This window comes from Zootoca vivipara, chromosome 16 (genome assembly GCF_965207765.1).
Source record: "Zootoca vivipara chromosome 16, rZooViv2.hap1.1, whole genome shotgun sequence".
NCBI lineage: Eukaryota > Metazoa > Chordata > Lepidosauria > Squamata > Lacertidae > Zootoca > Zootoca vivipara.
Window position 1 is genome coordinate 1,354,472 of NC_142599.1, and position 12,682 is coordinate 1,367,153.

The 12,682-nt window shown below is 51.6% G+C and overlaps 1 protein-coding gene across 4 annotated transcripts in view; it reads right to left on the minus strand.

Moving 5' to 3' along the window:
* TTC28 (tetratricopeptide repeat domain 28) overlaps nt 1-12,526 on the minus strand; it is a 123,621-nt gene extending 111,095 nt beyond the window's left edge. For 2 of the 4 annotated variants that reach the window (XM_035099245.3, XM_035099244.3), the window contains exons 1-2: nt 12,364-12,524; nt 8,910-9,188 (exon numbers count right to left, since the gene is read on the minus strand). In XM_035099245.3, the coding sequence (XP_034955136.2) occupies nt 8,910-9,188; nt 12,364-12,453 (369 nt within the window). In that variant the 5' untranslated portion in view covers nt 12,454-12,524. Of the gene's footprint in view, nt 1-8,909; nt 9,189-12,363 lie in introns of all 4 variants that reach the window. The other 2 variants (XM_088659757.1, XM_088659758.1) reach the window with 2 other exon arrangements.
* Nucleotides 12,527-12,682: the final 156 nt, after the last annotated feature.

The following is a 12,682-nucleotide window of genomic DNA, read 5'->3' on the forward strand; positions in this document are numbered from 1 at the left end:
ATTAGGGTGTTCAGCAAATTAAAATACAAAAATATATACTAGAACCATCCATACAAACTATTAAGAGCAGCAATATAAAGTACAGAAATCCTATATAATAATATGCAAGTGTCTCTGCATCCAGATTCCCTGTGTCCCGTTTTCCGCGCTACTGAGCATGTGCCCCAGGGACACAGGGATTGGACGCAGAGACTGCACACACACACACACACACACACACACACACACTCCCCCCCCCCCTCTGCCCTGCACTGGCTCACTAAGCAGTTAAAACAGAGGCCACCAGGTGGAAGGCAGGAGCAGGCAGCAAGGCCCCTAAGCAGGGTAGGCCCTCTCTCAACGTGCCCAAGGGCCTGAGGAGGAAGCCGGGACGACCAAAAAATTGAGGCCCCGGCTTCTCCTCACTAACAGGCCCGAAATTGAGGCCCAAACAGCGCAAGCAACCGGGAGACGCCCGCTGGGCCGGAACAGCCAGTAAAGGCGCGGGGAGGCCACCGAATGCTCAGCGCCAACCGCGGGACCCTCAGAAAGTGCCGGGGCGGGCGCAAGCCCCCCAGACGGCAAAGCTCCCTCCCGGACACAGCAGGCGACTGAAAAACAGCCGCGGAGGCCAACAAAAGTAGCGGGAGCCACCCCCCCCGAAAAACTGGGCGTACACCCCGGAGCAGCCGCCCGGGCCATCCAGGAGCCAGAATTCGGCCACTGGGCCCTGGCAGCAGCAGCGCTATTGGCGGGGGAAAATTAGAAACCAAACGGCAGGCGCAAAAAGTGCGCGAAAACAGGGTGGGGAGGGATCCGCACTCCAAACACAAGCTTCGGAGGGGGTAAAGGAAGAAATACCCCCCGCATCCCCCAGCCGAGCCCGGGCTGTAAAGGTAAAAAAGGGGGGACTTTGGCTTGGGGTTTGGGAACGGGGGGGGAGAAAATTAGGGATAAATTAAGGATCAAAGGGAGGGGGGAGGAACAATCAATTAGACAAGGAATAAAAGCCGCCCACGCGCCGCTGCCACCGAAAAAGGCCGAATGTTCTAGCGCCCGTTTATTAAACGGGCTGAATGGCACTAGTACAGCAATAAAGCATTACAATATACAGAAGACAGAAGCGTCCAGTGCCACTTACAGCAAAAAGGTATCTCTTCAAAAGAGGAGGGAAGGAGTTCGCCAAAGGTCCTGAGAGAGGCAACACCACACCAGCAGCTTCTCTGGGGATGAGATGCAAAGGCAGCCAAGGATGCTGAACCTCTAAGAGCCGAGCAGGGACCAAGATGGAGAAACCTCTTCGTTACACAAGCCCATCTTATTTGAATCCAGCCACAGCTTCCCCTTGGAGCATTCAGCCACCAGCAGCGGCTCTGAACGTGTGACTTCCCAACATTCTTGTCTGGTGTGCTTGGACACCTCGGTGGGCCAGAAAAGCTTCATTCCAGAGGCCTCCATCAGCTGCCCTACAAAGCAGGAGAGCGGCATCCTCCCCACCCACAAATGCCCAGAACTGCCCAGCCCTCGAGGCTGTCCACCGGTGGCTGCCCTGGCATCTGGCTCACAGGTCAAAAGCAGCATTCCTCCTTGTGTCACAGGAGCCCCTGCTCTTGTCCTGCGGGAACGACCCATGCGGTACCCAGTCCAGGTCTGCATCAGCTCTAGCCTCAAAGGCCTCACCACATCCACTCTCTGCCTATGAAACTTCAGGAAGGCCTTGCTGGCCTCCTCTGCTTTCCCTGGGAACGGTTGGGGGGCCTGGGGGGCCCAGTTTAGTCAAGAAGCAATACGAGAAAACATGTGGAGAAGCTACTTGCTTCCTCCTTGTCTGAATGCCACAGCAGTAGTAAGACCGGCGTTCTTATCATCACTGCCCTTGCATAGACCCTCCAAGTGACCCTATTTTCCTGAGATTTACAGAAGCTGCCCCAGATTCTGATTTGATCCCAGAATGCCCTGCTTTTCCTTAGGACATCCCTATTTTCATAGGAGAAAGTTTGTAGGGTATGCAGTTATCCAACCCCCAAGCAATCTGAAGGCAACCCTGAATAGGTTAGCTTTTTTAATGTTTAATGTTTTATTACGTTTTTATATATGTTGGAAGCTGCCCAGAGTGGCTGAGGCAATCCAGTCAAATGAGTGAGGTATAAATATTATTGTTATTATTGAATAGGATGTCCCTCTTTCCTTGGAGAAACGGGGAGGGTATGCCCTTAATGGGAAGCAGAGCAGAGCTCAGGAGGGCTCAGACTATGGCTGGTCTTGAGCAAAACAGCTGTGCTTTCCAGCTTCTCCCTTCATCCATTTCTCTCACTGTGCAATGTATGCACAGAGGATACGGCCCCATCTCAGGCTGCAACCGTGTGGCTCCTGCTGCTCTCAAGCAGCCGTAAACCATCAGGCAGATTTCTAAAAGGCCGAGGCCCTTGCACCATCACGTGGGAGAAAAATGCAAGAGGAAAGGAAACTTAAAACCTGCAATTTGCCACTGCCCAACATACAGATGCCTCACTGGGAGGAAGGAAGCCAGCTAAAAACAGGGTTGAAAAGCACAGAGCACTATAACTAGCCCCACATCGAAAGCACCCCTGGCCTGACCCACTTGGGCAAACTCACGTGACTTGTTACAGCAGGGAAGCAGAGCACACAGACAACATGGTTTTGGAAACAAAATGGAAGCATGAAAACCACATTATTACTGGAAAGAACCCTGCATGCATGTGAGCAGCAGCCAAATAAATAAGGGAGAGGAAAAATGAGGTGATGTTAAGCTAGTTCTAGGAAGTTTGCAGGGAGGTGTGAGTACTGTGAGAAGGGAATTTGGAAGGGCTCTGATGTGTTGGCTTTTTGCTTCTATGTTCTACCCATCTCTGCTATTTTGCCTTGTAAAAACGGTTTGTTTTCTGTTTATTCAAACCTCTGCAGTTGTTTAACATTACCGCTTTCCTCACAGTGTCTATATGCCCCTGCTTTACTCTAACTTTTGCCATTGTTTAAAACAGCAACTTTTTTTCCTTTCACTGCTTCTCTCTTTTCGCTGCACTCAAATTTCTCCCTCTTCCATTCCTCAACCCCTTCATGTGAGAGAGATAAGAGGATGTGGTGTCCTCAAATATTCCATAGGACCGTCACATAATGTATTTCACCCCTGGTGATTACTAAATGTAGTAATGCAGAACAGATACGACCAGAGACCCATATATGTAGAACAAGAGATGTGTGTGTGTGCAAGGAGGAGCTGAGAAAAGGGGGGAGGCGTGGACCAAGGAGCACAGTGTGGCTGCAGAACGGGAGAGAGAGGTGGGGTTGGGAAAGTGAAAAATGAACTCACCAGTTGCAGAAGGCAGGAAGTGGAAGCTCTTGGGGGTTGATATAGGAGAATGAGAAGGAGGCTGGTGAGGGGAGCAAGCGCAGCCCCTACTATCATCCTATTTGTTACAGATCTGGAATCAGTATTAATTTGGAGCCTCTTCCCTTTGGAGTCAATAATAGATGATATAAAGCACGGGTAGGCAAACTAAGGCCCAGGGGCCAGATCTGACCCAATCGCTGCCTCAAACAGACGGTCCAGGAATCAGCATGTTTTTACATGAGTAGAATGTGTGTTTTTATTTAAAATGCATCTCTGGGTTATTTGTGGGGCATAGGAATTCGTTCATTCCCCCCCCCCCAAAATATATAGTCCAGCCCCCCACAAAGTCTGAGGGACAGTGGACTGGCCCCCTGCTGAAAAAGTTTGCTGACCCCTAATATAAAGGCAATAGCAGGTTTCCAAATGGGGAAGGATCATAATCATTTCAGGGTTAAAGCTCTTATGACCCAAAGTTCAATGATTCCATAGTTAAAGACTTTGAAAAACTAAGTATAAAGGCCAATAGGCACAGATACTAAAATCTTAACCAGCCTTTTGTAAAACACAATACCAGACCTGAACAAGTGAAACAATATCTTATGGGCATAGACTACGGGGTGGGGGGGTGATCCCCTTAGAAATCTGGGGGAAACTATAAGAAACCGCATACAGACTCCCTTTAAATACTGTGTGGAGTAAGGGAAAATTTCTCTAAGATCATGAGTAGGTGGTACATTGTCCCAATAAAAAATTACCCACCCACTTGTTGAAAATGCCAGGGGTGATTTTCTCACACACACACTCACATTTCCACTATATGTGTGTGTGTGAGAGAGAGAGGGGGGGGGAGAAAACCACCCCTGGCATTTTCAACAAGTAAATTGACATCTCACGATGTCAAAAATACTGCAGGAAAATTAAACATTAATTAACATTAACATTAATTAATTAAACATTAATTAACAAGGATTATAGGCTATGAAGTCCCATTTCATCAAGCATCACATTATGCGAAATGATCAGTTAGACCAGAACATAAAGAACGAGCCCATTAGACTTCAGCTGTAGCCAGAATACTTTTTGCTAATGACTGGATAGAATCAACAAAGTCCACAACCCAAGAATGGCTGGATGCAATCAGGGACTTTGCAGCCCAGGTGAAGTCAAAACATTCCATTTGGCTTTTAGAAGACAACTTCTTGATAACGTGGCAGAATTTTATTGAATTACTAGCGGGACCTGGCCACGCGTTGTTGTGGCCCAGTCAGGGCCCCCATAGCCCAGGGGAAGCCGGTAGGATACCCCTCCCTCTGTTGTCCCCTCCCCCTGTATCTCCATACCTTGGCCCCCACCCTTGGAAAAGGAGCTGTCTGAGTCATGTATTATAGTCCTTGGCCAGTAGATGGTGCTGTGTTGAGAGGGCAGATGTTCCGGATAGAATTTCCCACCATCCCCAGCTTTCTGAGTATTGAGGTCTGAAACAGTGCATTTTCCCTAATTTACATGTCACAGGTGTGACATCTGTCTACGCAAACGTGGTCCCTCACATAATCACATGTGAAGTTGTGTCCATCTGTGAAGCAGTTTCGGTGAAAAGTGGATACCCACAAACATACCCCTTTTAAATTTTAAATATATAGATTACCAAACATAACTTAACGGATTCACGATGTTTTATTCATTTAAAGTTGGCTGTGTTTTTCTGATCTTAGATTAAATGTTATAATGCTCTAAAAACTTATAAGTGACACAAGATACAGAATTGCTTTTTTTACCAACTATATTTGCATTATCAGGCTGCTTGCTGGTGATCAATGGTTAATATTTATCAGAATTACTAAGAATGGACTTCTCTCTCTGTCATTTTATTTAACAGATTTAAGAGAATTGAAAAGGATGTGCCTATTTCCTTGGAAAGCCTGGCCTTTTCAGAGTATCTCAGGAAGCCCAGTTCCTAGCAAGCATTTCTAAGACAGTTGCATAAGGCTGGGAGTGAGATTCCTGCATTGCAGGGGATTGAACCAGAAGACCCTCAGGGTCCCTTCAAACTATACATTTCTATGATTCTATGACCACAAAGGTATCAGCAGGCCTGGAAGTAGAGGGAGGGAGGGAGGGAGGGAGGGAGGGAGGGAGGGGAGATTTGCAATTTTCAAACAATTAATTACCTATGTGGCAGATAAGCAGGAAAGGATAAGTGTCCCACTGGTTTCCAGAAACATTGTGTTTACCCTCCTCCTCCTCTGTTTCACCACCTGGCAGCAGAGCAATTTTCTTGTGCGTAAGGCTCCCTATGAGCTACCTCTTGCATGCCTGTGCATGGACCTGAGCTTCAGCTGCAGTGTGGTGCTGATAACGCCAAGGTTGCAGGTTTGATCCCCATATGGGACAGCTGCATATTCCTGCATTGCTGGAGGTTGGACTAGATGATCCACAGGGTCCCTTCCAGCTCTATAATTCCATAAGTCTCCTTGGCGAACTCTGGCCCTGGAAGACGACATGAACAGAGAGGCAGGATCGGACCATCCACAGCAATCTCACAGGAAGATGCCAGACATGGAGTTGCACCATAGCATAGCAGAAGACCCCAAGTTCATTCCCCCATGGCACCTCTGTGTAGGTGGGCATATCCTCACCTGAAACCTTGGAGGGCTGCTGCCAGTCAGCGTAGACAGTGCTGAGCCAGAAGGACTAAGGGGCTGCCTCTGTCTATAAGGCAGGGTTCTACCATAGGTTCTAATTCCTATTAGAAATCTGGTTTTACAAAGGCACTGCCAAGCCCAGGACCAACCTTGAAAGGGGCTGGTGAAGGCCCTAGTATCTCTGAGAAATCACTCTGAAGTGTCACACTTACAGAACGAAGCACACACACCACATCTATTTTCCCTGGGAGAGTACAAAGCACCAATATGTCTGGCACACCCCCACCCCACCCGCATCACATTCCAAGCCCAGTGCCAATCTGTGCTGTGTCGGCAAGGGATCGGTCTCACATCAGAGCAAAAGAAAATCTAAACTCTTTGGACAAAGAAAGTGGCTTATCAGACTCTTCTCTGGCAGACTTGCTGTCAGACTGACAGGATGGAGAACAGCTTGGGGGCACAATTGGATCAAGCTGCAAAATGTAGCCTGAAATGTGTGGGTCTCACGCCCCTCCCTGCATCTCTTCAGTGACACAGCAGGACAAAGGGAAATGGAAACATAATGTGCAGAGAGGCCTTGGGGACTGGCCCCCCTGCACCCGGGGAGTCTGAAAGGCACCTCCCGGGCCAGATTCTTCCATTTCCTAGTATTTGGAGCAGATTAATATCCTTCATATCACCAGAGTCAGCGGACTAAAACTCGGCCCTTGTTGCCATGGAAACAGAAGCACAGCCTCAGACAAATGTTTATGGGAAACCTGCCATTTCCTTCAAGAGCAAAATAGAAAGGAAGCAAAAGCAGCCGCCCCGCCCCCCAAGAACCTACGGCAGAAAAAAATGGCCCTTGCTTTCTCCACAGAGGGAGCTAAGGAGAGCCTGCCCAGGGGCTCCTCTGCTCAGCAACCTTCAGCACACAGCTGCAAATGCAGCCAAAGAAAGAGTTGCTTCCTCTAAGCAGCCTCTCTCTTGCACAGCGGCCTCAGGGGTGAAGAGCCTCTGGCCTGCCATCTCTCCCTTCCAAGAGGAAGGCAGGCTGCTTCTTGCCAGGCACCGGCCCTTTCACAGCTCAAGGCAGGCAGGACGGACGGAAGAGTCCGGCTCCTAACACAACGTTCCTCACTGCCTCTGGAGCAAAATCTGAAGCTGAGGAAACCCTCTTGTGTTTCGTCCCACTATGAAGGCATGACAATCCATCCGGCACAAAGTCCAACGCCTGTCAGAGCAAGAGAGATGCCCCAGCCTTGCAAAGCAGCTCATGGCATAGGAGCCTCCCTTTTTCTCTGTCCGTGAAAAAGGGAGAGTCCACACCAGGCATTTATTCCAGAACAGCAAGGCTTCCTTAACTACACAAAGTTGTCAAGACACTGTCTTTATCCTGTGTTTTTGGGCCGAGGGGCCTCCTTTTAGGAGCTCAGAACATCCAACTTTTAGGGGGGAGAGAACAACATTTTGATTCCTGTAGCAGACCATCCAAAGAGGTCAGAATAGTGGGGCTGAAGAGATTCCACAGAGTCCCCCCACTTGCACCCCGGAGCCCATTTCACACATGACCCGAGCCTTTCCTACCCATCCTCCCTCTGCTTCAGGAGCCACCAGGGCAGGCCCTGGGAGATGCTGGATGGTGAGAACGGGAGGGGGTCACAGAGGCATGGAAGCCACAAGAGAAATGTCACAAAGAAGGAGAGCTGCCTGTTGCAAGTCAGGACGATGGTGGCCAGGGAGTCAGAGCAAGCGGGCTAGGGAGGAATGGAGGCTGAGCAGGGGAGTGGGAAGGCTCAGTAGGCAGCGAAGTTGTGAGAGAGAAAGGCAGGCTCCGTGCACCCAGGTGTCCGTGTTAATTGCTGGGTAAAGACGAGGGTAATCTCACTTCATTTTTGACTATTGCTGTTCGTTCAGAGCAACAAGCACAATTCTGCATGCGTTTCTAGAACAAGGAAATGGAAACCAGAGCACGGTCTCTCTGATCAAGAGCTCAACCTGGCAATGAGACCCCTTGGCGCCATGCTTTGAAGGGGCTGGAAGGGAGAGCAAGGGAGAAGAATGGCTAGAGGTGGGGAGCCCCTTGCCCACTCTGGGCCTGGCCGACCCCCACGAGCAGGAGCAGGACCCTCAGGGGCACCAAGTTCCACTTGGTGAACAGAAAGGCAGCATAACTTAAGAGCCCGGGAAGTGGAGAAATGGCTTCTTCATTCAGCAGCTAAATAGAATTCCATGTACACTTTAGCCGTGACCATGCACACTTAGCACAGTCCCCTTCCCAAGACTCTGCAATGTAGGAAGGGTTTGAGAGCCCTTCCCTCTGAGGCCTGAAGGCAAACAACAAGCTCAGCAAGCCGGGTAATGGAAACTTTTCGGAGAGCAGATTGCCCAGGAGACTGATAGAAAGCGTACCAAGTGTGACTCTTAGAAGGACTAGCAGATAGCTGTGAATGTCCTAAGTACAGACAGGACTTGGAAAAGCATGGGAGCTATCCACAGGAACCTCAGAAGCCTGAGGGACAGGTGCCAGGCAAAAACGTTCCTCTTCAGCCAGACCTTTGGCTGAACAACATCCTGTATCCTTTTAAATGTGTTTGTGGAAGGCAGGTTTATTGGTTTGTTTTGCTCTTGTTCTTGTTCCTATTGAGTTTTGTGTTTTTATCTTGTATTTTAATGCTGTGAACCACCCTGAGATCTTCAGATGAAGGGCAGTATACAAAATGAATGAATAAATGAGTATTAGAGGGGCCAGAAAAGGCGAGGAGCCACCCTCCCTCACCCCTGGGCAGAGCACACAGCCCTGCTCTCTCCCTCTGGCAGAAGGCAGCAAGCCAGGGAAGGCAGGGCATCTGGCTCTCATGGACCTCTGTTGCGGGAGCCTTAGGTGCCCAGTTGTGTGGACGCTCTGCTGCGCAGGCAGGGTGGACCCACGTGCGAGAGCAAGTCAGGGGGCCTACCTTGGGCCACTTGGGGTTCAGGAGGCGTGCCTGGATGGCGTCATCGAGGGCTTGGTCGTATTGCTGCGTCTTCATATACGCTGCCGAGCGGTTGCTGTACAGGATGCAGTTCTGTGGATCGACAGCCAGAGCTTCACCGTAGAGCACAATGGCCTTGTGGAAGTTGCCCTCGTGGCAGGCCTGGTTGCTCTGGCGCACTTTCTCAACAAACTCGGCCTTGCTCAGCACAGCGCCATCAGGGCTTCTGCTCTCAAAGCGCTTCAACCCAAACAGAGAAATCTGCAAATAGACAGGGGGGAGGAGGAGGAGGTGTTTATCCAATTTATCAGCTAGAATAAGCAGCACTTCCTGCACTTACTAAAATGTTGTTTAGTAATGGGACACAATGGCTTCCACCCTGCGAAGTCACTCCACAAAATCATACTGCACGCTTTCATTATTCAATGCTCTGGCCCTGTGAAAGTCTCTGCCAAGTCCTCAGGCTCCAATAACTGGCCAATCAACATGGATGGGGTCATCAGCTTTTTGCTTCAACTTAAAAAGGCAAGCAGCAGCAGAGCAGAAGGTCCTCACCTTCCCCAGAGGCTGACCTAGGAACCACAGCGAAAATCCTTTCACTATACTAGAATCAACCCCAGCTGGTGGGATTAGCCACACATCACAGATCAAATCTGAGGGTGGTGGCTTTGAACACACTTGGATTAAATGCCCTGTCTTCCTCCTCCCAAACTGACCTCCCCTGTAGCTGATCAGAAAGGAGCCCTACCGTACCTACATTTATCAGAACTGCTGATTCAAGGAATAGTAATGCTTCTTTCTTGCCACCACCCTCAGTTATTTACTGAACATCCTTTCATCTGTTTCCAGTGCAGTACAAATACTTTTCTTGGAGGAGAAAGCAGTCAGCTGTCAGGGTATAACATGTTCTCTTCAATGCCACAGTAACACTCCCCGAGAACAACCCCCCACCCCCCACATTTTAGCAAAGGCAAAGTCAAGGAAGCTAAGGGGCAAGCAAACTGGCACACACAGGTTGGACTAAAAGTGGTGCAAACTCTGAGGCTGGGGGCATGCCTGCATCCACGAGGCCAAGCTCTCCTTCATGGCTATGACAGAAGCCTACAAGCTGCCAAAGGAAGATCATCTACAAGGAGGTAATCTGTTCCTTGAAGAAGGCATCACTGTCTTCCGGTAACTTTTCTTTAAGGGGTGTAAGTAAAGCTAGCTTCAAACTGCCCCAATGTGCAAATAATTCATCCTCCTTCCTATCATTCAGTCTCCTCCTCCTCCTTTCCCACCCATTGCCGGCATCAGTACCTGGTGGAATCAGGCGGACAGCATGAGGCCCAACATAAGACAGGTGCTGGGACCCAGAGACACTTTGCACAGAAGCCACAGATCCTGCAAGCATTTCAGAACCCTAGAAGTAACTCAAATGGCCTAGAGTAACTGCTAATTGGCAGCAGGACCCAATAAGGAAAATGTACTGTCTGCACAACACCAGTCTAAGCCCAGGGATGGAGACGGCTGACTAGTATGGAGCCTGCAGCTACCTGATGGGCCGCACTAATTCTACAACTTTTTATTTAGGAAGCAAGGAATAAACCTGCCCTCTCGCTAGGAAGCTTCACACTCAGCCCTTAGGGCTGCATGTAGGGATGGTAGGTTTCAGGGACTGGAAGAACAGCAGGAACCCTTCGCCACTTGATGCAAAACAAGCAACGCAACAACAGCTTTGCTGCTCTTCATCTGCTCATCATTGGCCCACCTAAGAAAAGGCAGGCCAGCACCTTGTGCCCTTGCAGCTCCCACTCAAGAGCATCCACAGCCCCAGCTCCTCCAAAGGCCTCCCAAAGACAATGCGGATGAAATGGTCTCCTTCAGGAGGGAGCCCCCCCCCCCAGTGAAACAAGCTGAGTAGCAGCTCTTCAGGATTTTCAGCTTATGGCACTTTCTCAACCAGCTCTTTATTAACCACTTTAGTGCCAAGGCATTGATACACGGGGTCCAGCTGAACAGAAAAACATGTAATCTCTGCTGTGGCAGAGCATGCTTTAACCTGGGGGGGGGGGTTGACAGAAGCCCTCCAGGCCCGAGGCTGGTATGATCCCAGCTTCACAAAGCAGCTCGGGGAGGGTGGTGTGAGGAAGACACCGTGCGCCCTTTGATTGCAGCCTCACCCTCGAGGGGCTGGGATCGATGGGTGCAAGGCTGTTGCATCCTCCTCATGCCGCCCTCCCTGAGCCAGCCCTGCTTTTCATATACTGTATATGCAAAAATTGCACAATCATGTTACCCCTGAAGCCGCCCCACAGCCTTCTGTACGGCAGTGATGGGGAGAGCGCATCCCTGCCAGTCCCAGAGCAGCCACACCCAGGGAGCAAGGCCTGCTCAGCACAACAGCTCTGGGAGTGTTGGGTGTGCTCTTGTGGGGCAAGCAAAGCCAAAACTGTGCAACTTGGATGCCTCCAGTGTGCAGGCTGTGTGTGTGTCCTCGTGTACCTATATTAAGGAGCAGATGAGTGGAAAGCCTTTCTCTGGCAAAGGCACTGGAAATGCATTACCAAAGTGGACAGTACTGAGAGATGAGTCCAGGACCTGGTTTGGCACAAGGCAGCTTCCTGGCTCTGGAAACTCTGGTTTGCTCAGTCAACCTGGAGCTCTCCAGATGTTTTGGACTACAACTCCCACCCCGCAAAGGAAACGCAAGGCAAGGAAACCGAAAGAAGGCAGGCCAGAAAAGGAGGAGAGAGAGATCTGTACCAACCTGTATAGAAATTGCATAAATATTGGAAGTGGGGGGGGGGGGCTTTTTATACTCAAGGGTGCTAACAAACAAGCCCACCTCACAGTGCGCAACTATCACCCAACCCTCCAACTTGCCTCAACGCACACGCGTAAAGTTGGCTTAGTTTCGCGTTTAGTCCCCCCTATCCAAGCTGTCCGAGCGCCGTTACCCTGTTGCCCTAAAAGTTAACAGCCCCCAGCCAGAGTAGTGAATGGCGACGCGCCAGAGATGCGTGGGCCATCGCGGCCGGGAGGCAGCCCAGAAGGAGCGGCGAGGGCAGGAGAGGGCGGCGGGCGGTGTTGGGGGCCCTCGAGAGCCGCGGCCGCCGCTCGCCTCCCAGCAGGGGCTGCCCTAGCCGACGGAGCCGCGGCGGCCTCCAGGAACGTCGAGGTTACAGAAGTGGCGGCGCCCGCCCGCTTCCCACCTCCAGAGCCCCGCGCCGGGAGCCCCATCCAGGCTGGGCGCGGCGCGTCCCGACGGCGGGGGCTGCCCTGCCCCGGCAAGAAATCGGCCCCCTCCTCTCCCAGCCCCGCGTTTCCAGCGTCCGAATCCGCGGCGCCGCCCACCAGCCCCCCCCCCCGCGCGTGTGAGCTCGCCGACACGGGTCGGGCAGAAGCATCCAGCTTCGGCGCCCCGTCCCTGGAGCTTCGCCCAGCGCTGGCTCACCCCGGCTAGAAGGGGCCCGCGAGGATCCCGCTCGCCGCCGCCGCCTCCTCGGCGCCAGCGCCTGAAGCTCCGCGGCGCCTCGGGCTCCATGGCAGCCCCGCTTCGGCTCAGCGCGGCGGCTGCGACGCCCCCTCGGCGCGACCGGGCCGCCGACCACCCCGCTCCCGCGCCCACCCCGCCGGCGGCGGCATCGGCGCCATCTTCGAGCTGTGCTCTGCTCCGCCCCGCCGAGGGGGACGGGGGGCTGGCCGCGCCCCTCCTCCGCTCCCTCCTCGCACCCTCCAACTTCAGGCGAAAAGTTGCATCAAGTCCGGGGCAC